At 44.0% G+C, this 27,165-nt stretch overlaps 1 protein-coding gene across 5 annotated transcripts in view; it reads right to left on the reverse strand.

Annotated features, from left to right (window-relative positions):
* LOC137301053 (polyhomeotic-like protein 2) overlaps positions 1–27,165 on the reverse strand; it is a 215,984-nt gene that overhangs the window by 16,902 nt on the left and 171,917 nt on the right. For all 5 annotated transcript variants that reach the window (XM_067970442.1, XM_067970441.1, XM_067970440.1 and 2 more), the window contains exons 9-11: positions 16,906–17,444; positions 10,841–11,012; positions 655–857 (exon numbers count right to left, since the gene is read on the reverse strand). In XM_067970442.1, coding sequence (XP_067826543.1) covers positions 655–857; positions 10,841–11,012; positions 16,906–17,444 — 914 coding nt within the window. The remainder of the gene's footprint in view (positions 1–654; positions 858–10,840; positions 11,013–16,905; positions 17,445–27,165) is intronic.

A 27,165-nucleotide genomic window follows, 5' to 3' on the forward strand; every position in this document is an offset into this window, starting at 1 on the left:
GGCAGATTCCATCACCGAGACTGTCCGCCTATATAACATAAACGTAGCATTAAACAGCAAACCGGCAAACAAGCAGCATGTCCAGGGTCCGAACTTAATTTGGTTATGGTCTAATGAGCATTTTGGAGTCGAGTCCATTTCCTACCAAGTTTCTGATTTCCAACTATGTATGGGAATTTGTATTGTATTGTCCAATGTCACCCGTCGCTCAGTCTAGCTGGGTATAATTTGTTCTGTCTACTTGCATTGCAGTGGCTTACTGATGACGGGACTGAATGGTCAGTAACCAGTGCAATTAAAGTTCCGTTACCAAGCATGCTGTTAGCCGCAATGCAATTAGTAGCATGAAAACCAGGAAGCTTTTGTCATACACTAAGCGAACAAATACACCAGACATAAATTTTATAAGAAGACACACAAAATGACAGGCCGGAAGACTTTCAATCATCCACACTGCTCCGGCGACCAGATTTAGTGTCGATAGTTAGTTAAACGACTCTAAGCTGCCATTTAAACTGTAGGGTGGGAACACACAAACAAAAGAGAGAGTGCAGCAGACTGGAACAAGTGGAAGCTACATAACATCAGAGCACTGTCTACGTTCATGAATTTAAATTGAAGCCCGTAGTGAACATTAAATTTGAAGCTACTCACTGGAAAAGGCTCAGCCCCCTCTTGTATGACAAACCCTTCGATGACATGGGTCAGGATCTGTGGTTTGACAATTGCCTGTGGAGGTTTGTTCTCGGTGCTCTGCGGCACGCTTGCTGTTACAGATGAAGTCGTGTTGCCGTTGCCGGATGTCATGGTGGGGGCAGGGGAGGTGTTCTTCGCATTAACACTCTCTGGCCCTTTCCCTAAAATAGAGGAAACAACAATGTTATCGCCAAAGGATCAAAATGCTTCTGACAAAGCACCTTTAGCAAACAAGCTCTGGGATCCTACCCTAATCCTCTGCAACATTTACAGATCCTGCATAATGATGTCCTTCTTGGTGGTAGAAGTCAAGGGGCTGGGAGATGCTGTCAATGTAAGCTTGTGATTTACTCCAATGCAACCTATAGACAGTACGTACTGCAGACACGGTGAGCTGGTGGTGGAGGGGATGGATATCGTGTCCCTTGGCAGGGATGCCAATCAAGTGAAATGCTCTTAGGTGTCAGCCTTGGCTCAGTGGTAGCACTCTTGCCTCGGAATCAGAAGGTTGTGAATTCAAGCCCAACTCCAAAGACTTGAGCACATAATCTAGGCTGACACTTCACTGCAGTACTGAGGGAGTGCTGCACTGTTTCAGGTACTGCCTTTTGGATGAGACGTTAAACTGAGGTCCCCTCTGCCCTCTCAGGTGGACATAAAAGATCCCATGACACTATTTGAAGAAGAGCAGGGGAGTTCTCCTGATGTCCGGGCCAACATTTATCATCACTAAAACAGATTAATTGGTCATTTACCTCTGCTGTTTGTGGGACTTTGCTGTGCGCAAATTGGCTGCTAGGTTTCCTTACATTACAACAGTGACCACATTTAAAAAAAAAGATTTTCATTGGCTGTGAAGCGCTTTGGGACATTATTAAGTTGTGAAAGATACTACATAAATGCAAGTTATTTCTTTCTTGCTCTGTCCTGAATGATGTTGAGCTTCTGGAGTGTTGTTGTGGCTGCAATTATCCAAGTCGGTGATGAGAATTTCATCACACTCTTGACTTGAGCCTTGGTCGAGAAGCTTTGAGGGATCAGGCAGCGAGTCACTCATCGTAGAGTCCCCAGTCTCTGCCCTGCTCTTGCAGCCAAGGTGTTGATATGGCTGGATAAGCTTTTACTCACCGGTGATGCCTCCCCCCCCGCCCTCCCCCTTAAGATGTTGACAGTGGGGGACTCAGCAATGGCTGTGCCGTTGATGATTAGGAGCAGGTGGTGGTGCTTTCTCTTGTTGGAGGCGGGTAGGGTTAAAATGACATGCACGGGCAAGCAACGGGAAAACCACGGGCTCCTCTGGGCTCCATAAGGCCTCCCCTGCTATGGACCCACCTTCCTTCAATGCCGCAAGAGTTCCCCAGAACCTTGGTCCCCACACTTACCCGAGTGCCGGCGGGCAGCCATGGGCCTCCCGAATCTCCGCTGGCAGCCACTTCCCACCCGGGCAGTAAGTCGGCATGTTAATGAGGCCCAGCGGGTAAAAAAGAACGGCCGCATTCTGCCGCAGGCGAGCAGGAATATAACTGAAACCAGTGGTTTTCTGCCGCAAACCTGCTGGCCCTTAAGTCACCCACTCATAATCCCTGACCTCTACAGACAAATATTGAGAGCACCACATGGCTGATTTTCAACTGACAGCTGCCCACTTCTCACTAAAAAAAAACAGGCATCCCGCAATTGAAGATTGGCAGTGGGGAGGAGGTAAGTGGGTGGGGGGTAAGAAAGGAAGAGCTTGGCCGTCCTATTAATGCCCAAGGCCTGCCTGATGCAATTTTCAGGTGGGCCTACAAATAGGCAGACAGCCCACTCACCTGAAACAGGAGGGAGCCTGCTTAAATATGCAGATCCGGGTTCTACGCAGTATGTAGGACTCCCGATTACAAAATAGAGGTACAGGTGGGCAAAGCATGCGCCATGCACGCTCTGCTCATTGGTACCAGGGGGTGAGTGGTTTACCCGCAGTCTTTAAAAGAGACTGCCGCAGGTCACTCACAAAACGGCCCAGGAAACGTGCAATTTGTTTTTTGGTGGGCCCAGGAGGAGCAGGGCTTCCAATGCCGGCGAGCTGCAGCAGGGGGTGCCCGCAGCTAGCTGGCGGCATGCTAACGTGGCTTGAGCCTTAAAATGGCTCGGGCCTCGCGCCAGCATGAACGGATGGGCACAGCAACTGATCCGTGACTTTGTGCTTGTTTTTGGCGCTACTTTAAAATCACCCCCTACACCTCTGGCCTGTACAGGTGGGTTGAGCATTGAACTCATATGTGGCTAGAATATAGTGGCAACTGATGCTGGTAGTGGCAATGCTGCCTCCGAAGGAATCGGGAAAACCTCCAGAGGCACCAGTATGGACTCATTTACTCCATTAAGTGTCAATTGGTAGCACTCTTGCCCATTCCAGGACTTGAGCAAATAATCTAAGTGGACACTCGAGCGCGGCACTAAGGTAACACTGTATTGTTAGAAGTGCTGTCCTTCCGATGAGACTTTAAACCGAAGCTGTCTGCCTGTCTGTTCAGGTCGACATAAAAGACCCCACGGCACTGTTCTGAAGACGAGCGGGGCTTCTCCTGGTCAACATTGTTCCCTGAATCAACACCACCAAAAACAGATTAATCGATCATTTATCTTATTTGCTGTTTGTGGGACCTTGCTGTTCGCAAATTGGCTGCCACTCAGCTCTATTTCAGAGAAGAGCAGGGGAGTTCTCCCTGGTGTCCTGGCCAATATTTATCCCTCAACTAACATCACTAAAACAGATTGTCTGGTCATTACCACAGTGCTGTGCGCAAATTAGCTGCCTGTTTTCTACATTACAACCATGACTGCACTTCACAAAAGTACTTCATTGGCTGCAAAGTGCTTTGGGGGGGGACCAAAGGTCATGAAATGCGCTATATAAATGCAAGTCTTTCTTCCTCTTCACACAGTGACTACGTACAAATCTAATACAACGGCTGTGAATTCCCATGGGACATCCTGAGAATGTGAACGGTGCTATATAAATGCAAGCCTTTTTAAAAACTTTCTTCCCCCACAATCAGGACTGTCACTGTCAGCACTTCTGCAATGCAAAAGGGCATTAGCATCTTTAGAAAAACAACACGAATGGATTTGAAGCAACGGATAATTCTTACAATCATGAAAGCAGTGCCCAAGTACCTCAGTTTAAGAATTCACATAACTTTCCAGTAACAGGTATGTCCCAATCAAGATCCAAGACTGGAAATAATTCTGATCTATGTTGGACTAGATGGAAATTTCTCCTTAGGGCCTGTATTAGACATCAGATGAGCCACATTGTGGCCTAAAATACAGGTCTCCTGGAGACTGCAAGAATAATACTGAAGAATTGTTTTTTTTAAAAAACAAGGTAGAAATATTAAAAAAAGGTAGAAATATTGTCAACTGAGAAGGGCCAAGGAAAGTACTTTACAATTAAAGAATGCTCCAACCCCTCCCTTACATTTACATTCAACTGCCATGTTACAATAATTCAGGTTAATCAACCACCAGAATTATTTTTAAATTTATAAAAATTCAGTTCCATGAGCTACAAACTATCGTTTGAGGATTTCTAACAAAAAGATGTTCATTTGTTTCAATCAAACTGAAAAAAAAAATGCTCCATAGCCAGTAACAAGATACGTCTCGACAGAACAAGAAGTGTATCGCATGACTTTGAAAGACACCGAGGTGGATCTTGACTTTGTGCGATAGTGTAAAAACGGGTCATGGTGAGTCTGCAGCCCGTTTTACATCTCTCCTGATTCTTATTTCAATTGGCAGTCAATGGGAGAAAAAAAAAATCAACAGATGTAAAACAGGCAGCCGACTCACTATCACCCGTGTTACACAAAGTCAAAATTACACCCTCCCCCCAACAACCCCCAGTTTTAAATACTGCGTATTCTGAGCTAAAGTTTAGGTTAGTAGAAATGGTCATTTTTTGCATAACACATGGTACAGAACTGGAAAATTTCACTCACTTTGGGAACAGTTAACTCAAACTTTGGGGGATTGAAAAACAAAGCAACTCACCAGAGTACAAGTGACATCAGTGTGTTTACTGCCCCAGCTCTAGTCCTTTGATTGCTTCCTTCTCTGTTTTCTGATTTCATTTGATCCTTTTTGTTGCAGTTCTTCCCTATCCCACTAACTGGCAAGTAGTGTATCCCAAAAAGGTGTGTTTTATTCCTTTAAATAAAGAGGTCCATATCCTCTATTTCAAGTAACAATTTTTGGTAAATGAGAAACAATTTAAGGAGGATCCACAATTCCTACATTCCAAGTCACAAGATGCCAGTTTAGGTCGACAGTGTCTCAGAGAACACTGTGCAAAATGAATTTTAAAAAAGAACTTCTCAAAGTTAAAGACTAAACAGTGGGATTATGACACGTGTGTTACTATCTTTAATGTTTACAACTGAAGCAGACACCTGCTGGAAGCTGCTGTAAAAGAGTCACTGACCTGGGTTGAGCTGGCTGTCTGATCAGCCTCTACCACAGCCCAGTATAATCCATATGCAATCTGCCAGGCCGCAGATGATCAGTAAAGTTGAAGCCGGCAGCAAACAATGCATCCACCACAAAGCTTTGCTTAAAATATAAAAGTGGCTGATAGCTTTCTTCTTCCTGTTTCACTAACTCCAAGGTGAAAGGGAATCAAATCAGAAGCTTAAGCAGTTTTAAAAAAAAAATCCAAGCAGTGGTCCCAAACTACTGTCCGTGCTGGAGGATAATAACAAGTTGTTACAGCCAAAGTTTCTCTTTCCTTCCTTCAACACAGGCACCGAGAGGTGAGGCCTAATCTTCTTTGTATTGGGTGAATGGCAAACACTCGACTATATCCATTTGGCTGGTGGCTAATCTCATTAACCAATCAGAACGCCCCTTACTGGAACACGATGGCCTAATAATTTGGAGCTTAGATTTTGGGCAGCCCAGCTCAGGCTGTTCGCAGCTGCATGCAAATGAGGGCACTGCCCTCCAGTCCTGAAGGAGATAGGGGGCATCTTGGCTGGAGTACAGTAACCTCAAGCTGCTAGGAGAGGGGAAATAAAGAGAGAAGGCCAGCAAGGGGGCGGGTTAAAACTGTACTGAACTAAAGAACAGGTGTCCAAGCTGAAGTCTGTAAGGGGGGGGGAAAAAACTCCGAAGCAAATATATGCACATCAGAATGTGGTAATAAGGCACTGTATGGATTACAAGCATCTTAACAGCATCCTCCCCACCCCAGAAAAAGAATTGATTGCGATTAGTTCAGGCCAAACCAAGCCCTTGGGGAAAGATGGCAAGATTGATTCCTCATGTATCTAGATCATGTCGGTAAAAATTTTTTTAAAAAGGATTTTTCTTTTAGTCCTGACTAAGCGACTAATTTACAATCAGACCCTCCAAAAAGGGGAATAAACTGAAAGGAAAGCAGCAGCTGGGACTTTTTGTCTCTGCGTTTGGGCAGTGTCGTTGTCTAGTGATTTACAAATCAAAGCACGACACACAATAACATTTATTTGAGACAGGCAGGGAAACAAGGGGTTGGTCCCAAAGGGGAAGCAGCCGAGTCGAAGGTAAGAGTCAGAGACCATTGCTTCAATCCACGCCTGCTGGCTCACAGTGAATTGAATCTTTCTCTCCCCCCTCCCCACCTCCCATTTGCCTCCCACCAGCACTGCTGCAAACCACAAAGCTTTAAGAATCAGACAAAACAGATATGCTGTGACAGATTTTCTCTTCCGCTTGAAGAGAATGTGCAGGCTACAGGCCATTGTGTGCACACAGTTTACTGTACAGATGGCCAAGATGAAACAGACGCGACCACCAGAAATCTTCAACGACCAGCTGTAAATTCTCTCTGGGAAAAGGCACACAGGTTGGCTTTGTCTATTGGTCCAAGGGAAGTATTGCATCCAGAAACAGAATCATAATTTCGATAACACCCGCAGCCTTGCATTTCTTTCTTTAAACTGCAAATCACAATCTTCTGAGTTGCATTAAAACAAAGCCATGCCGAAACGGTGAAACGTGCACTTATATGTAATCAACTTGACCACCGAAGTCGCTCAACATTCTGCCAAGGCAGCACTGTAACCAGCTTCACTGCTCCTGAGCTGGGGGTGGGGGAAGGGAGGGGAGGGGGGACCGAATCGGTTAGCATCCCTGCTCCTGGCTGCCATCCAGTGACTCCTGTTGCAGAGTATGCGAGCTGTGTGCTGACGTTGGGCGAGGCCACGACTGTGCTCTCCTGTGCAGCCACCTCACACAGTCAAATAGCTTGCCAACGCTCACCTTCCAAGCACATACCTAAGCTTGGCTTCTTTAGTGAGGTACTGGAGGGCAGCAGGTGCCTGTAGAATCATATTCCAGTCTGAGTCTATACTGCCAGGACAAGGGGAGAAAATACAGGAAGGGAAAGAAAACAAAATAATGGAAATACATATCGCACCAGATACAACGCCCACTTGGTGTTGAGAATACATTGATGCAAAGAATATCAAGATTAGGCCACGCGAGTCTGAAACAAGGGATTCAACACAAATCCATTGCAATGTTGTGGTCAGTGAGGCTGTTGAAATAGGACATCCAAACCCACCATAAACTGTGGCTCTTTTACTTTCCTTATTATTACAAGAACAACTTGCATTTATATAGCACCTTTAATGTAGAAAAATGTCCCAAGGTGCTCCACAGTGGCGTGAGGAAAACATACTACTGAAGATCAAAGGGGTAGTATTAAGCAGCGTCTTAAAGGAGGAGAGCGAAGTAGAGAGGTTTAGGGAGGGAATTCCAGAGCTTAGGGCCTAGGCAGCTGAAAGCACGGCCACCAATGGTGGAGTGATTAAAATCAGGGATGCACAAGAGGCAAGAATTGGAGGAGTGCAGAGATCGTGGAGGGTTGTAGGGCTGGAAGAGGTTACAGAGATAGGGAGGGGGAGAGGCCATGGAGGGATTTGAAAACAAGGATGAGAATTTTAAAATTGAGGTGCTGCTGGACCGGGAGCCAATGTAGGTCAGCGAGCACAGGAGTGATGGGTGAACCCCTCAGACTGTCCGGACAGGCCAGCAATATAAAAAAAAAGACATCCTCTGTGAAAGGCCTGGCCTCTGACCGAAAGAGCCAGTGGTGGCAAAATCAAAGGGGTCATGTCACCAGCGTTTGGCACCGGCTCTACCACCTTGTGTCTGGCTGGCAAGCTGACCTCTTGGGCCGCTCGTCACCGGGGAAAATTCCAGCCAGATCCACAAAGCCGTGAAGTGACTTTCCATGTGTGCAGTTGCTTTAAGAACATGCTCACAACCTTACATGTGCGTAAATGGATATAGAGGCACTGAAGAAAGGGCAAAAAAGATTTACAAGGATGATACCAGAACTGAGAGGTTATGAATATCAGGAAAGATTGAACAGGCTAGGGCTCTTTTCTCCAGAAAAGAAAAGGCTGAGGGGTGACCTGATAGAGGTCTTCAAAAATTATGATGGAGTTCAATAGGGTAGACGTAGAGAAGATATTTCCACTTGTGGGGGAGTCCAAAACTTTGGTCCATAAATATAAGATAGTCAACTAATAAATCCAATAGGGAATTCAGGAGAAACCTCTTTACCCAGAGAGTGGTTGGAATGTGGAACAAGGTGCAGCATAGATGCATTTAAGGGGAAGCTAGATAAGTACATGAAGGAGAAAGGAATAGAAGGATATGTTGATAGAATGAGATGAAGTAAGGTGGAAGGAGGCTCGTGTGGAGCAAAAACAGCAGCATAAACCTGTTGGGCCGAATGGCCTGTTTCGGCGGTGTAAAATTCTATGTAATCATGCACGTGCACACTTTTTGTCACTGCCAAATCTGCCCAGCAGAATCAATGAGGCAGTTTTGATATTAATGGAAACCAACTCAGTTACTGAATGTTGTCCCCGTTCTATGACTGAACCAATGAACTTCATTTAACAGCGGCTCTGTAATTTACTGTACATACTTTAGTTGCTTACTAAATAGACTGGTTCACATTGAAGTAGAAGGGTCTTTTTTAACTTGGCTTTCACAGTATTTTCCATTATCTAATCTTTATAATCACATTTTCTAATAGCTTCATGGCCTAATGGAGCAGTTAGAAAGTTGATGATATTACCTCAGAAATCCATGCCTCCTACTTCCTTCCAACCAACCGCAAACATAAAAAATGCCCGTCAATTACAGTAATTTCAGGTGACTGATGTCAGGAATAGTGGATTTAGAAAATCGCACTAAGGCACTGTTGTTAACGTGATGTTCTTTTTACAATTTGATCATGCCCAAGAATAACACTGACTATTTTGATTGGCTCCTGACCATCCTTTCCAACTCAGTTGAGGATACCTTCACACCACGGGTAATGGTCTCATGGGAAAGGTGAAATCTCCTGCTGCACCCTTCCTAGCCAGAGGTGAAACAGCTGCTGCTTTTCTTAAAATATCACAACAGGGCCCATTTCTTCACCCAAGGTTCATGTCGTCAACAATGTTAAACAATTGTTTTTTGCTGTTGTGACCAGAGAATAAACTACAAATTCTTCCTAGTTTCACCAGATACAAATCCAGGAATGATCAATCAACTGACTCCCAATAACAACACTCTCTTCCTTTGATTGCTCCAGTTGGCAAATGTACCACTTGTCGTGGGGCTGATCTACAGGGGGATGCCAGGTACGATATATGGTCTGTGCTGAATTGGTTGATTTGAAAAAGGTTGGTGATAGGGGCACTACAAGAGGCATCAAGGTAAAACTAGACTTCCAGCTTTTGCTCACAATCCAGTGAGCCCTGATAAAATATGGACACGTGGACCTCAAGAGAAGATAGAATCAGGCTTGGCTATGGTGCCCCCCCATCACCAAATAGCCTTTCAACACTCATTGCCTAGGCTCACACATGAAAGATGGTGACTTGAGCAAAGTATCGGGTGCTCAGCACTTGTGCAACAATAACCCATTACAAGTCAGTAGGGAAGGAAAAACTAAGCAGCGGCCAACGCCAATCTAAGTATTTCTTGCCAGATGACCAGTGTGAATAGTAACTCATTAAAAAAAAGACACAAGCAGCTTCCTTGGTGGCTTGGCTACGAAATGCACTGTCCAGTGCAGAACTGCGCCTTATAGACCAGGAAGGTATCAGGTTTGAACTCTGGGGTTAGTGGTGTGCCCTGTCAAGTAAACTATTTCCATGTCAATCAAAAAAGGGGGCTGCTGATGGGCGAGTAAGTACATCGTCTGTGGAGTTCTAAGGGTTAATACAGAAAGAGTGTCGAGAAAATAGAGGGAAAGCGTAAAGACGTGTTCTTAATATGCAGGCACAGTCTGACTATAATCCCGGAGTGCATTTTTATGTGAACTCTCGCTCTGCTGGCACCAGAGGCCTATAAACGTGTTTAAAGCCCCATCTTGTCCTGTTGGCCAGCAGAAGAGTTTTATGATATTTGGAACATCCCAGGCAGTCTCCAAGGGCAACGGGTTTAAATGGCATCAAATGTAACAACAAAATCAAATCAAAAGACATGAGTGAATCCAAATGGCTCATTGTACAAAAGAAACAATTCACTTTCTAGCCAACATTAAACTGACATCATGCACACAACCTGTCAGCAAAGGCATAAAATAATAAAGCTTCCTCTTGATATTTGAATATTAATTCAAGAGCAAAAGACTGAATCGACCATCTTGATGAGCAACACACAAGAAACCACATGGCGAACAATGAGATTTCCGTCAGGAACAACCAGCTGGACTGTGCTGAGTCCAGGAGAGGCCTGTCACCACAGGCCCCATTCACTGGAGCTCTCTGTTGGTCCATATGCTCACTCCCTTGTACACGCAACTTCTATTACACAGCGACTCTACCTCTGCCCTGTTCGGGAGCAGGAGTGAACCGCCAGTCTAACTAACCATCACTGATGCATGAACATTAAACTTAACCGTTTAGACATCTCAACAGCAGCTGCCGTGTCTCCAGACCACAGCAAATGATAATAACAATCTTGGTGAAGGGAAAATACTCTTCTCGCATGCATCTATCCTCTCCTACACTGGAGTAATATGAATAATACTGAAGTTACTTATATAAATTACAGAAAAGTGTAAACAGTGATATATAAATCAAACTTTAGCCTCACAATCTCTCACCTTGTGTTATTGACTTGACTGAATCAGCTTTCTTTTGATCAGAAGTGGCTAAACACGTGGGGGCTGGGGGGGTCGGCTGCGCGGCCGTTTTCTCCACAGGCCCTTTCTCAGCTGCAGGGTCTGTCTTCTCTTTCCTGACGTTGTCCTGGGTGTTCCTCTGGCACTGTTGGATCTACAGCAAAGTAGAACAACAATGAATCATCACCACTCATTTTCCCCACTCGCAGCAGCAGAGTTACAAAAAGGTCCGGTCCAAACCAGTTTAGTTTAGCTATGAATCAGTAAAGTCAGGAAGCTTTTATATGGAATGGAACACTGAAGAAAACGTAACATTGTAATCGTTTATAAAGTATCGTGCATCGTTTGTTGTTAATCAGTGCTTTCATTAGTAAATTTGTATTAGAGAATTAGAACTGACTATGCCTTCTGTAACTGGCCTATCACTTGCTTTGAAGTTCCTAACTATATGAGATTTGATCAGGATAGATTGGGTGGGATTGTTGCTTTATAATAGATTAGTCCAGGCCTCTGGATTACTAGTCCAGTAACATAACAACTACACTGCCATCAACATCCAGGGGTCGCCACTGAGCAAAAATTCAACTGGAATAGCAACATTAACGCCGTGGCTGATAGAGCAGGTCGGAGGCTGAGTATTCTGTGGAGTGTGGCTCACCTTCTGACTCCCCAAAGCCTCTCTACCACCTACAAGGAACAAGTCCGAAGTGTGACGGGATAATCTCCGCTTGCCTGGGTGGGTGCAGCTGCAACGCTCAAGAAATTCGACACTATCTAAGTCAAAGCAGTCTACTTGATTGGCACCCATCCACTGCCAGCATACCTGGCTGCAGTATGTACTGTACTATCTATAGGATGTACTGCAGCAAGTCACCAAGGCTTCTACGGCAGCAAACTTTTAAATATACCTATACATCACAGAGAGAGAAAGCAGCAAACTGGGAGCCTGAGAGTGGTGTTATAATGGTGACCCTTTTCTTACACACTGGTCATAGATTTTGGAAAGTATATGGGGGTTACGTTATTTATGAATATATCTATATAATATAAGAGTCTTACATTTGTGTTGACTTCCTATGTCAACTTTTTGCATTATAATTTCCTAGGTTTGCTGCCGATAAGATTTGGCACCAAACCCATGATCTCCACCACCTAGAAGGACAATGGCAGCAGGTGCTCCTTTCCCTCCTAGTTTCCCTCCATCACACGCCATCCTGACGTGGACATATACCGCCGTTCCTTCATTGTTGCTGGGTCAAAATCCTGGAACTCCCTACCCAACAGCACTGTGGGAGCACCTTCACCACAAGGGTCTGCAAGATGATAACCCACCACCACCTTCTCAAGAGCAATCAGGGATGGGCAATAAATGCCAGCAATGCCCACATCCCGAGAATAACAAAAATAACGTGGCACTTCAAGAGGAAGGAGTATTTAGTCCTCATTCAAAACTGACTGTATAAGATTTGCGTTAAACCCTTAAACGTAAAGTCTCCATTTGCTACGTCTCAGCCAACACTCATTTTTCAACCAGAATTAAACTCCTCACAATAAACAAAGGCATCAGTCAGGGCTGTGGTGTACAAATGCAGTGTGCTTCAGAACAGCAGGCCTCTGTTCTGCTCCCCCCGCCTTCTCCGATATTCAGATAGGTGCAAAATGATATCAAACTTTATATCACCATCCCGACTCATAGAAAATTTACGGCACAGAAGGAGGCCATTCAGCCCATCGTGTCCGCGCCGGCTGAGAAACAAGCCACCCAGCCTAATCCCACTTTCCTGCATTTGGTCCGTAGTCCTGCAGGTCACGGCTCTTCAGGTGCACAGCCAGGTATTTTTTAAATGAGTTGAGGGTTTCTACCTCTACCACCCTCTCAGGCAGTGAGTTCCAGAACCCCATCACGCTCTGGGTGAAAGATTTTTCCTCATTTCTGCTCTAATCCTTCTACCAATCACTTTAAATCTATGCCCCCTGGTTATTGACCCCTCCGCTAAGGGAAATAGGTCCTTGCTATCCACTCTATCTAGGCCCCTCATAATTCTGTACACCTCAATCAAATCACCCCCAAGGAACACAAACCCAGCCTATCCAATCTATCATCACAAACATAAAAGGTTCAGATTCTCTTTGCAAAGATTAATTAAAATTATTTAATTTCTGCTCTCTTGCTTTCCCGCTCCCTGTGTTGGTGAGCATGGAACAGCACACATTAAAATCAAATTTCATGCTTTCAGGGAAGTCGCCCCACAAGGCAATATGGCTCCCCAGAGAGCTGGAGATTCGATTTTGAATGCACACTGACTGTTCCTGACTCACACTCACTACTGACACTGCACATTAGCACAATTGGGGACTGGGAACTAAATGATTTAGCATTTTAAATATACCTGTACATCACAGAGAGAGAAAGCAGCAAACTGGGAGCTTGAGGGAGGTTGGTGGTTTTATAAAGTCAACCCTTGTCTTATACGCTGGTGATAGATTTTGGAAAGTATATGCAGGTTACATTATGTGTGAATATATCTATACAATATATAAAAATCTGCATGCACTTCCTGTGTCAATATTTTGCATTATAATTTCCCATATCCATATTTATAATGGAAACAGCCTATGTAAACTTGTCACACGGTAATTACACCCTCCTGTCAGTGCTGGTGCTCCTCCATTGGCAGGAAGGTGTAATTACAGTGACAAATTCACAGAGGTTGTTCCCATTATAAATGTGGACATAGAAACTTATAATGGAAAAGTAGGTGCAGACAATATCTGTTTTCATGTGGTGTCCCTACATAAGTAGCTTGATGAAAATTTTCATCAAGCTACTTATGTAGGGACACCACATGAAAACAAGAAAACACTGTATATAAATTGTTGTAATGGAGCAACACACAGAGTGACATGACAGCTAAAATCAGCCACGAGCTTACAAGAGGTTAAAGGATGTGGTTTGGGGGAATTGGGTGGTGCAGTTGGGTTCAAGACACAATTGAGGATTAGCTGTGGCAAAATTGTAAACCCATTTATAAAGAATGGATTGTGGAAATCTCCCCAATTATTGGAGCAGATTAGTGGTAGGTTCACTCTACATCGAATCATGCTACACCTGACCTCGGTGTGCTAGATGCTGATACATAGTGGGAAACCATCTTCACCGCACGGGCGGTAATTTGACAGAGCGGATCACCCGCCCGTTATTAAACCCACCCGATTTTCATTCCATAATTGTTCCATTTCCCCGAACTTGATGAGCAGAAAATTCACAAAAAAGCATTAAAGAAAAAAATGCTCTTTTGCAGAGTATTTATTTTTAAAACGAGCTAGTTTCTGCACTTCTACCTGGTGCTTGCCTCTGTGAGGAAAAAATTCCAATTACCAAATCACAGATGTTCACAGATTACACTAGTAGTTTGTTACCACTGCCACATGGAGATCATTCAAGAACCACAATGTCAACAGAGCCACAATGAATTCAAAGTTACCGTCAGTGGGAATATTAAGAAAACACTTCCTTTCTGAATTCACCATAAAGCGAAACATTTTATTAGTAATAACTTCAAAAGGGATAACACTTGGCAGTTATGAGAGGGTTTTCTTTTGCTTAGTGAATTAATGGAGTGAAATGCAGTCTGTTAAAAAGAAGCATCTGGATAAATGCTGACTCTTCAACTGTATTGACGCTTGGTAAGTTACTATGGGGCTCCTCTATGGCTTAGTGGGTTTTATTTTATAATTTAGCTTCCAATCGCAATTACTTGGTGCAATTTTAATTCCAAAATAGTAATTATGAAAAAACGGTATTCGCATTTACTCATGAGGTAATACTGGATGCCACCAGATGGAACAAACTGGATGAACAGTTGCTGTTTGATAAGGTTTTCTACTTGTTGAAACGGAAGTCAAGCATGTCACATTGGTTTGCTCTAACTGGACAGCCAGAGACACAGAGAACATAGCTGACTGAGTAGACTTCAGTGGGTAAATGCATCAAATGATGTTGGACCAAGAAGGCCCCTGGTTCAATATCTAGTCTGTTTTGAATTAGGTGATCTGTCAGGAGCAACAGTAGGGGTGTTACAACAGGCCTCAGTGCCCTTGGGTAAGGCGGGGGGGGGGGGGAAATCAGATGGGTTCCAAGCCTGATTGCTATTAATGACCCTGCTGGAAAGTATGTTTCTGGGTATCAGAACGATTAAGATGGGTTGTGATGCTTGCGCAATCAAATAGTCTGTCAACATTAACTGTCTGGTCACATATAGAAAGAATGGTCATTTGAGTGAGGTACCAAAGGGTTAGCTCATGGACTACACACGAGCAGGAGTTAGTGCTTTCAGGGAGAGGAGAAAAGGGAGGAGAGGAGAAAATTAAAACAAAAATTACATTATTAAAAGGAGCTGTATCCCATAAACATGGCCTTAACAGGAATGCACTGAAGGAATTGCTGCACTGCTGACCATTAGTAATTTCTAGCAAGATGACTGTTTTTCCAGTAACTTTATAAATCACGATTTTTCATAGTTTTCTTTTGTTTTCTCTGGCTGGGGAGTGAGAAATGGCAAAAGCAAGTTATGAAGGCAGGGCTAGCCCAGAATCCACACCACCAGTGAAAGCCCTGCATTAAAACGAGAGGATGGGATGAATCTATTAATGCCACACTCACACAGTAGTAAAGGATGCAGCATTGGCTGTATTTTCACAATGATGCAAGGTGGGGGGGTGGGGGGTAGCAAACACATGCATGGAGCATTGCCCATTTGCCTCAAACTTTATAACGACTGAAAGTAACTGAAAAGATAGTGATGCAGCAGGCCATCGAATTTATTTTAACTTTAATAGCTGGTCTTTTTAGACTGGGCTTGACACCAGCTGCCTTTATTTCACACTGACAGGTAAAGTGTGTAATAAATTGGACAGCCAGGTGGTGAAGGATAGAATACAAGAACCTAGTCTTTAGTTGCTTCCAAGCCTTTATTCACACTGCTCCACATTACACCCACACCACACCCTCGATCAGCTCTCTTATAAATGGATACGGGAGTTCCCAATTGATACACACCACCTGAATACAATTAACACTAATTGATATAAATCACATGGATACAAGTAACAAAGTGTGGAACTAAGTTGGAGACCCCACATTCAATCCCCTGGGTGAGGACAGTAGTTGAGGCACTGTAGAAAATCAGAGGGGAGAAATAAATCAGAGTTTGCACCTCTCACTGCTTTGGTAAGAAATACCCTCAATGAATGTGACATAATTACATAGAATGTATGAGCCTACGGATCAGAAACAGGTCATTCGGTCCAACTGGTCTATGCCGGTGTTTATGCTCCACACGAGCCTCCTCCCTCCTTACTTCATCTCACCCTATCAGCATATCCTTCTATTCCTTTCTCCCTCATGTACTTATCTAGTTTCCCTTTAAATGCATCCAAGCTATTCGCCTCAACTGCTCCATGTGGTGGCAAGTTCCACATTCTATCCACTCTTTGGGCAAAGGAGTTTCTCCTGAATTTCCAATTGGATTTATTAATGACTATTTATTTATGACCCCTAATTTTGAACTCCCCACAAGTGGAAATATTTTCTCTACGTCTACCCTATCAAACTCTTTCAAAATCTTAAAGACCTCTATCAGGTCACCCCTCAGCCTTCTCTTTTCTAGAGAAAAGAGCTCCAGCTTGTTCAGACTTTCCTGATAGTTAGAACCTCTGAGTTCTGATATCAACCTTGTAAATCTGTTTTGTACCTTCTCCAATGCCTCTATATCCTTTTTATAATATGGAGAACAGAATTGTGCACAATACTCCAAGTGTGGTCTAACCAAGGTTCTATACAAGTTTAACATAACTTCTCTGCTTTTGAATTCTATCCCTCTAGAAATGAACCCCAATGCTTGGTTTGCTTTTTTTAAAAAATGGCCTTATGAACCTGCGTCGCTATTTTTAGTGACTTGTGTATCTGTACTCCTTGATCCCTTTGCTCCTCTGCCCCATTTAGGCCCCATTTATCTATTAATTATCAGAAAAGAAGTTCACCTTACCACATGCGCTGACGGCTGGACTTGGAGATTTACAGCTGTGGTCTGAGGTGCCAACTGGTGCTGGTGGGCCTGTGCATGGCTGTTAGCCAGGACCTCCGGCTGGCCGTTCTGCACAGCGTGTTGCAAGCTCTGCTGGGCCTGAGGCACGGGCTGCAGTACAGGGATCTGAGGATGAGCCACCTGATGAAGCACCTGGTGCTTTTGCTGTAGAACGGTTTGGCAGTGCTGCACCTGCTGGACGTGAGCTTGGGCCTGAGGGTGGACCTGGGCCTGGACTGTGGTCTGGACCTGCGTGGTGGGCTGCACGGTCAGGGTGTGAGGCGGCTGCTGCTGTTGATGCTGCTGGGACTGCAACTGCTGCTGGAGTGGTTGGAGCTGGGCGGTCGTGTGGATGAGCTGCGGTTGCTGGTGCCTGTGCTGAATCTGCTGTTGCTGAATGACAAACTGATGCTGCAGATGTTTCTGCTGCTGCTGCTGCTGATGCTGTAACTGAATCTGCTGCTGGTGTATTAACTGATGAGGCTGAATCTGGGCATACGCTGCAGAAAGAAAACATAATACTTATAAAATTGTACTACTAGCGATATTAACCACCTGATTTTATTTAGCACTTAAGAGTCTTTATGCTGACTGACTTTGTTACCCCACCAATTTCTCTCTGTTTCTGTTCATGCACAGCAAGGTCCCACAAATATTAATGAGATAAATGACCAGATAATCTGTTTTTGGCCGTGTTGACTGAGGAGGCATGGGTGAGCCGGGGTGGGTAGGAGGAGAGCGCATTGGCCGGGGTGCGAGCGTCAGTTGACTGGAGGGGGGTCGTCGGCCAAGGGGGTGGGAGGGGCGAACGTCAGCCGAGGGGGAGGCGAGCGCCGGCCGAGGATAGCAGAAAAACATTCCTGCTCTTCTTTGAAAGACGCCATGAGATCTCCACCTGGGAGGGAAGACGGGGCCTCGCTTTAGCATCTCATCTGAAAGACAGCACCTCCGGCAGTGCAGCACTCTCTCAGTACTACACTGAAGTGTCAGCCTAGAGGACGTGCTCAAGCCTATGGAGTGGAGCTTGAATCCACGACCTTCTCAGAGGGGAGAGTGCTACCACTGGGCCAAAGCTGACCCCGTGATCTAGGTCTCCTTAAGAAAAAAAGTTCAAATTAAACAGCCATTGGTTGTTTCCCTGTTGAAAATGAGCAATGAGTGTCGGAACATCAGCACACAGCGCGTACAACATGCGATGTGTGTACTGCTGTCAGAGATGTGAAGCACGTACATCTCCAGACTTGATTTTTAGTAAGGAAAGATCGGGAAATTTTGTGTTTTCTTTCTCATGTTCGTGAGGATTTTTTTTAAAACCGACTGACCACCTGAAAAAAAACCTGGGAATTTATCAATGGAAAATAAAAACGGTTTTTAATAATCCTGATTCATGATTGAGTGTCATGTATACGCTTCAACATACAATTTCACGGTTCTTCACCCACCCTTCAATTTAGTAGTGTCAGCCTTGGCTCAGAGTCAGAAGGTTCAAGTTCCACTCTGTAACTTGAGCACATAAATCGAGGCTGACATTTCAGTGCGGTACTGAGGGAGTGCTGCATTGTTGGAAGTGCCGCCTTTCAGTTAATCAAGAGCGTGCTTACTCAGATGAATGAAAAAGATCCCGTGGCACGATTCAAAGAAGAGTAGGGGGTTCTCTTGGTGTCCCTCCTTCAACTCAAAACAGATCAACTGTTCCATTCATCCTATTCCCTGTTTTTGAGACCTTGCTGTGTGCAAACTGGCTGCTGCTTTTGCCTGCACAACAATGACTGCATTTTAAAAGTAATTCATTGGCGGTGAAGCACTTTGGGATGTCCTGAGGTTGTGATGAGGCATTTTATTAATGCAAGTTCTTTCTTTACCTAGTGATAGAAAGTTGCACAGCAAATGACCTTTCCTTTTATGGTCACATAACCTCAATCAAATCCCAGTTAAAAACATTTTTTTTCCTCTCAGACAAATCAGTAAGGCTTTTTGTACTTAAAAGACTTATTTTTGGATTGGTGTAGTTCAACACCCAAGTGATACTCTGCCTCTTTGAACTTCAATGTGATACTGGATTCTCTTCAGTGAGCAAATGTTCAGCAAACATGTGCAGTGATTACTAGAGCAAGTGGATTGCCCCCTTAACCATCAACTTCAAACAGTTAGATACAGTTTTCAATTACAAATGGAGGTTCGGCTGCCCGTCACTAAGGGATAGAAGTGGTTTAAAATGCCAGGGTGCGATGCTCGACTAACCCAGGCAGCTGCTAGGCGAAGACAACCTCTCTGCAGTTTGGTTTGCTGAGTCTGAGGCTCTTTTAGGATGTGATCTCCAACACAAACATGTGAGAGAGAGGTTTTTGTGGATCTGCAAGCTGATGGGCTGTAACCACACACTGGCGCGCTGAGTAAACATTACAGAGGAGTACAAAAACAGAAACAGTCACCAGGGGGACCCCCCCAAACATCTCTCCCATCTTCCATGTGCCAAGCAGCAAACAGCTCCCCTCCCCTCCCCTCCCTCCCTCCCCCTCATGTCTTTGTGCAGTGCAGGTCCTCCTCTCAACAGAACAAGCACAACTGAGCCAGCCATTGTAATTCCAGTGTTCCCCTTTAATCAGAAAATCTGTTTTCTGATTAAATTGGCTGACTTAACATGATGGTAAAGACCGTGTTTGAGAGGAAATTTCATTTATTTCGATATAAACAGCACAGGAGATCAGCATCTTCTGACCCAGCACCAAAGAAACATTCTCTACAAAACAGATTAAACCAGGGGTAGTTTTAAAGTTTTTTGCTTTAAAAAAAAAGTACCCATAGCTAAATACTACTTGTAAAGTCATAGCCACATTAATTTTAATAAATGATGATAGAATAACATGCACTCTCCTACCATCCTTTTCTCAGCAAACTAACATCAACACACTGTCACAGCTGCACGTTGTAAAGCACCGTAGTTCTGACTTGTGGGAACCACTTCCTTGTGACCTACGACCCCTCTCTACTCCTGCAGGCAGAGAACTCTGCATATGAAGCTGACTGCAGAGAAACAAAGCAACCTGAGAACTAATAATCTGCATTAACTATCAGCACTCAAAAGACTCTCCCCCTACTCCCCCCACCCCCCCAACCTCGTCCCTCCCACTTAGGGCCAGTGGCGATAGCATCTCTGGAGTTAATGAGGCTCAATCTGAATTCTTTTTGGGAAGTTTATTAGTAGCCCTGAAGGATTTAGTTATCTTGTGAGGAACTATCATTTTACAATAGGTAAGGAAGTTAATTAAGCCCCCACACTCTTCAGACAGCTGTACTTAGCGACCTTTAAAAGGTGCATTTACATTTACTGCTTCTGTAGTTCAGATCGTGGGAGAGCAACGTCTTGGCGACTGCTTTCCTTATTTACAATACTATAACGGGCCTCCCAATGGTCGACAGGTCCGCCATCAGAGTAGTGAACTGATTTTAGCAATGCGACTGCAGGAATGATTCATGGATGTTTCTCCTGCATCTTCAATACAGAAGCAGCAAATTTCACCTGGTCACACTTTCAGGATTTGATCATATATTACTGCCCACGAGTGGGTTTCCCTGGTAATTAATTGTCCTCCTCCTCTCCTGAAGCTACTGGGCCAGGGACCATTTTACAGATATCAACTGCTCTTGACCTCACCTATCGTCCACACGAGTGCAATTTTCCATCAAGGATCACTGGAGCGGGAATCCTGGCTAATTCTCCTCCCACCCCCCCAGACCCAATCAAGCCAAGACTAATTGTAGGAGGGAGGAAAGCAACAACAAATAAAATCACTTTCTCGTAGTTACAATAACAACGAAGACAGATTTCAGATTTGAACGTTAGCACCAAAATATCAATTAATTGGATCAAATTCTCTCTCATTGGAAATTATTTCAGTCAGTAAAATGCCCTTGGACACTGAGCATTCGCATCATCAAACTCGATTCTAAAAGATCGATTGATCTCTGATCTACTCAAAAAATCCAGGATGTGGAGATACCGGTGATGGACTGGGGTTGACAAATGTAAGGAATCTTACAACACCAGGTTATAGTCCAACTGTTTTATTTGAAAATCACAAGCTTTCGGAGGCTTTCTCCTTCGTCAGGTCACCTGACGAAGGAGAAAGCCTCCGAAAGCTTGTGATTTTCAAATAAAACAGTTGGACTATAACCTGGTGTTGTAAGATTCCTTACATTTGTCAAGTATCCAGGCCATAGCTGCTTCAAGATAATTTCATTTTGAAAAAGCAAACCTTAAATCAGACAGCTGCCAACAATATGAGCAAACAACAGGCTCTTTTTAAAAAAGAGCTAAATAAATACAAAGCCGATCACTTCAGTAGATAAATATGCTTCAAACACCAGGGTATCATTGGGCACTAACAATAGCGTCACATTCATTTACTTTGGAGGTGGAGATGAATCCTGGAGTCAGCAGTACTTACACTGTTTTTCCCAAAGGGCTGGCTCCAAGTGGAAATAAAGGGATGCACAGACACACACAGACAAGCCATCACATTGCACTGGTTAATTCCTTGCGATCAACATTTTAAATTAAAATACATACATATAATCGTTAAGTACAATCAGCCAGCTCCCTTGATGGCTTGGTTGCTGAAGGCAATGAATATCTGAGCAATACTGGCTAGGAAGGCCCCACATTCAATCTCCAGCCAGGCTGCCCTAAATTAGTGAGATGAACATTAGGAGCACGACAACTGGCATCTGGATTGCATTCCAATGACTTCTGGAAAAGAGTGCATGCATGACTGTGGGTGAGGAGAGGACTGGAATCTGCTGTGAGGCTCCCCATGGTTGAATAGATTAGGCGCAGAGTATTCCAGCAGCTAGCTTGACCAGTACTACTTTAATCTATTTTTTTTTTGGCCACTAACTTTCTCCACTTCTCACCTGAAGGTATCAAGTGACTGTCGGGCAAACTCGTATGCCTGGATACTGTCCCCCCGCCGAAGATGTCGGCCTGAGGCTCACTAAAAATTGGGCCTCGGGCCTCCTCTACATAAAACCGGTCAGCTCGGACACCAATTAGGCGTCCTGATGCAGCATACTGGTCAGGGCCCTGGAAGATTCGTCCAGCAGGTAAGTCCTGGGGGTGGGCGGAGAGGCAAACAGGAGGGGTTTGAGCCAGGGGGCTGGCAGCAGCCTGCAGTATCGCAGTCGAGCCAGGAGGAGCACAGCTGTCCTACATTAACGGAAGTTAGCTTTCCTCAGATACTTGGAAGTTGCTGGCTGCCAATTTAGCAACCATCACACGCCGGGGGGAGAGCGGGCGTGAGACTCTGCTCCCCAAAATTCATCCTCCAAGGCTCATTTCTCACCCAATAAACAGGCGTGATGCAGCCCAATTCCCCCCGCCCCAAGAACATTTTTCCAGCCAGAATCACTGGATAGTAATTAGGAGTAGGAACTCAGGCTGATTTCTCTACTTCCTAGTCCAAGAGTATTCGGGCCAATTGTAGCTTTCCAACTGTAACAATTGTTGAGACCAGCTATATTCAGCACCGACTGGGAATCAAAAATGGGATTTTCCGGCCTGTATGTCTTCGTGCTGGGATGGCCAAGAGCTCAACCTCCAAAACAAAACTGCCCCCCTGGCGAAGAGCGTTCATTACCCTTTTACTTTGCAGCGTGGGTCCTGAGCGAGGGACGTCAGACGCAGGTTTCCGCTGCCAGTGGGCTCTGCAAAGACCGGGGTCTTTATGCTCAGGAGTGTTGCCATCAGCATGCGAACCACATAAATGCAGTCCATAGCACTCCATTAAGGCAAAAGTACCTTCGATTAAATGATGCTAGGAATATATACTACTGCGGATATTTTCAGTGGAATCAACGGCAATTTTTGGATTGAGTTGTGATGAGAAAAATCGAGGCATCAACCTTTTACCTACAGGTTATTAGTTTCCAAAAATTGTAACAATCCCAGAAACAGTAACAATTGGAAACAAAATTCAGTCATTTCTGTTAAATAATGTAACAGCCCCAGCACCAGTACTAATACTAACAGCTTGGTGATATCCTTACTGTAACTACAGCACAAATACACTCACATTACGCAAGGTACGGTCAGCCATGGGAATTGGTGTGATGTTTGACCTGCTTCATATCTCACTGTTTTCTTGTATTCTGAAATGTGTCAGTTACAACATGTCTGTAGTTTGATTTTTAAATGTTGAAGAATACACATAGGTGAAACTGCACACAGAAACCAGATGAAGGGCAGTGATCTTGATGTTCAGATGTTTCTCGCTGCAAAATTCAAATATTCCTCCTTTGGAATTGTCTTCAATCTGCGGTCTCCATGCAGTTTGGTCATTTCCAGCTGAGAAGCTGCTTCATCAGTAACCAATGGGGACTGCCTCATCGCTAAATGAATTAACCAGAAATCTAAACTGAAGTCTTTCCAACTCCAAACCTTCAAATTGCTGAACAATAAAATATATAAGAGACACTTCATCCCAACACTAACATTTTAAAACACGTCGGGTTACTCAACCTGAAACCCCACAATTCAATATCAGCAGCAAGCTGACATTTTTCATGCTAAAAACATCTTCAATTTAACTTTCATTCACCATTTTCAACCCCACTCCATGCGACAGCCTGCTGCTCCCCTCTTCAGAAATTCCAAGTCTTGTTCCGAGGCCCTGCTTCCATCGTCCTAAACCCATTCCTGAACTGGGTGCTAACCAGGCTGCTGTGGCCAGCTCCCATAAAATGATTCCGCTCACTCCCGAACAACAGCAGGCATGACTGGCGACCCAATCAAAGAGCTGCTTCTAACGAAACCCTTCCCAACCGTGGGAGAGCCGCTCGTGATACCAAAGAGTTGTACGTGGTTCACAAGCCATGTGATGACCACTGCTGGCTTAGTACTACATCAGGGCTATTGGAAAGTGTTCTTAAACAAATATTTATCTTAAACAAATATTTTAAAAGAAGCTAACTAACAATCTTTTTCCTAGAATTCTATCCACAGCTGTGTGGGGAATATTTACTTTTTGCTTGAGCTTTGTACATTTTGTACTTGTGTCCTCTTGTTCTCTGACCACTGTGAATACTAAATAACCGGCCTATTGTTCATACCTCTCATCTGCCACCCTCCCCATCTTCTTTTCTCCAGCAAAGACAAGTTCAGTTCTCCAAATCGCTTTGGAGCAGAGAGCTTAGATAAATGAGTTTATCTAGCAAGTAGCTGAGGCATACAGATCAGGAAAGGATCTCGGTTCAATTGCCAGTGTGCTGAATTGGCTGATTTCAGCTCAGGCCAGTGGTCAGGAGCTACAAGTGATCTCATTGTCCCTAAGGTAAGGAGGGAAAAATTGGACAGTGGTCCCAATCAAGAAAACTGGAAGTATGCCTGTGGATGTTGGGCAAGTGCAAGATGACACTCGGGCTCACACCTGAATCATGTACGGGTATTGGATTATTTACTTTGTGAGGTACCAGGGGACTCCCCCAAGGAACCCAATCCCAGCAAAGAGTCAAAGCTTTCAGGGGAAGAACGCGAGAAAATTGAAAGAAAAACAGTAGGCAGACAGCAATCCAAATTACCAACGAGTTATACAGGCTTACAATGACCTCAAATGTCTTGGCGATGAATCCAAGCCATAATGATAACAGCTTCATATTGACTGGATACTTTCAGTGGATGATCAATAATCACAATTCAATAATTAAAACCAAATCAATTTTTTTTTTACTTTCACTAATGGGCACACATATGATTCATGTTTCTTTTGCTAAAATGCAATACCCTGAATTTACATGAATTGAAATACCCCTGCCATTGCTATTTGCTTAATTGGTCCAAAACGGTTCGAATGTTGATGGTCTCCCTTACATTTGTCACATAGCCACATCAGCAAATTTATAATATTGCAACTTTTTCCAAGTCATCAATGAATAGCATGAACACCAAGGGGCCCAGAACAACTGCCTACTATTCCACCTTCATTGCTCAGAGTTTTTTCCATTTATCATTATCTTGGCAGGCCAATGTTCAATCCAGCAAATTAGTTTATAATTAATTCTGCCAGTCTTTACCTTTTTCAAAAACCTCACAGTATAGAACCTCATCAAATGCCTTTCTAAAAAATTAATTAAACTGTATCCACCAGATAACCCTCATCAACAGATTCAGTTGTTTTGTCAAAGAATTATAGTGGGTTCATGAGATATGGCTTATTGCTTATGATTTCATGATGACGGCTTCTTACTGCCTCTGTGCTCTTTAGATGAACACTACCAGTAGCATCCTGCAAAATAACGTCAAGCACTTTCCTCAGCACTGATACGACACTGTTTTATAATTCCTTGATTTATTTATCAATCGTATTTTTTTAATATTGAGGTGACACATGAAAGGTAGATTTTACGAATTCACAATCCTGGCACAGAGTTTCACAGGGATAAATCCTGTGAAACTCTGTGGATTCACAAATCTACATGAATTCATAAAATCTACCCATTACTATCCTTCAGTTCTGAGGAATACTGTCTTGTGTTTATCAAGCTCCAAAATATATTATGCCCTCAGGGTCCCGTCAACATTTTAGCCTGGAAATTCCAGCCCATATTGCAATCCGGACGGGGAGGGGGAGGAGGAATATGGAGTGGTGCCGTTTCCGCTGGGTTTCTGCTCCTTAATGCAAACCCTTTTCTTTGGCTGTTTCTAGCAGTCATGGACATTATGGCACAGTTCTTCCCTCCCTCCCCACCCCATATTTGAAAAGATTCTCCTGGCCACAGTTGCAGAGACTGTGACAAATCCTCAGAGCATCAATTACAGCTTCGCCAGCAAATGTTCTTGCACACCAGCCCGGTTGCAAACGTTCCCACCTTTCACCACCACCACCAGCATGTGTACTGTATATCTCCAAACATGCCTGCAGAGGAACATAGGAACAGGAGTAGGCCATTCAGCCCCTTGAGCCTGTTCCGACATTCAATGAGATCGTGTAAAAAGAGTTCCAGATTTCCACTACCCTTTCTGTGTAGAAGTGCTTCCTGACATCACCCCAGAACGGCCCAGCTCTAATTTTAAGGTTATGCCCCCTTGTTCTGGACTCTCCCACCAGAGGAAACAGTTTCTCTCTACCCTATCCAATCTTTTAATCATCTTAAACACTTCCAATTAGATCACCCCTTAATTTTCTATATTCAAGGGAACACAAGCCTAGTCGATGCAACCTGTCCTCGTAATTTAACCCTTTTAGCCCCGGTATCATTCTGGTGAATCTGCGCTGCACCCCCTCCAACCAGACATGTACAAATCTCTAACAGTAAGTCAGTAAGAATATTAACTGGATTTTTTGCTGTGTTGTGGAGACACTGCAACTGGCAGAAACGTGTTGTGGAAACTAGACTGAAAAACATCAGGAGCACAGGGACATATTCCGTGTGTAGGAACATATATGGCATCTCACTTGATCACACACCATGATTCATCCTGACTGTGGCTGTGTTTCTACCTAATCTAGGATACTGAATCCAAACAAAACTATTTCGGTGCTCATAAGCATGGACTTATGTATCTGATCACTTTGTACTGGATGTGGAGTCAAATAAATGAAAGTACAGAAATGCCTTCAACAATGGGGAAAAGGGAACAAATATGTCAGTACAGGTCTGCATCAAGACATTAATTTCACCCTGCAAAGGAAAGTTATACTCCCACACAATACAGCTCAAAGAACAGGGATATCAGTGAGATCTGCCAAATGTGCACAGGAGTTAAAACAATCTCTGGTTAATTAAAATGTTACAATAAATGACTAAACGCTGAGCAAAGGAGAATGGTTTCAAGCAGTAACCTGATATTCAGCTTTAGTTCTCTAGGAAGTTTAATAGTTGCCAAAAGCTGATACAGTCAGTCCACGAATACGCCAAAGTAGGAACGAGCAAAGTGGTTTTTTTTTAAAAAGCAAGAAACATTCTAGAAACTTACCATTCCTGCCATTTGTAGATGGATAAAGAGGTCCATTGTCAGTCAGTCCGAGTGCGATACCTCGTGTCCTCATTATCTACTGACTAGAATTAATCGTGCCTTCGCAGGCCTTTCCTGCCAAATTAACCTCATTAACACCAGCCTCGGATATTATGGATGCCCTCTTGGCTTACAGGAAGTTTCTCCAGAAATGAAAGTATTCGGTGAGAACGGCTGCAACATTTAACAAGCTCTTTTAAAGCTCACTGCCC

This window comes from Heptranchias perlo, chromosome 32 (assembly GCF_035084215.1).
Source record: "Heptranchias perlo isolate sHepPer1 chromosome 32, sHepPer1.hap1, whole genome shotgun sequence".
NCBI lineage: Eukaryota > Metazoa > Chordata > Chondrichthyes > Hexanchiformes > Hexanchidae > Heptranchias > Heptranchias perlo.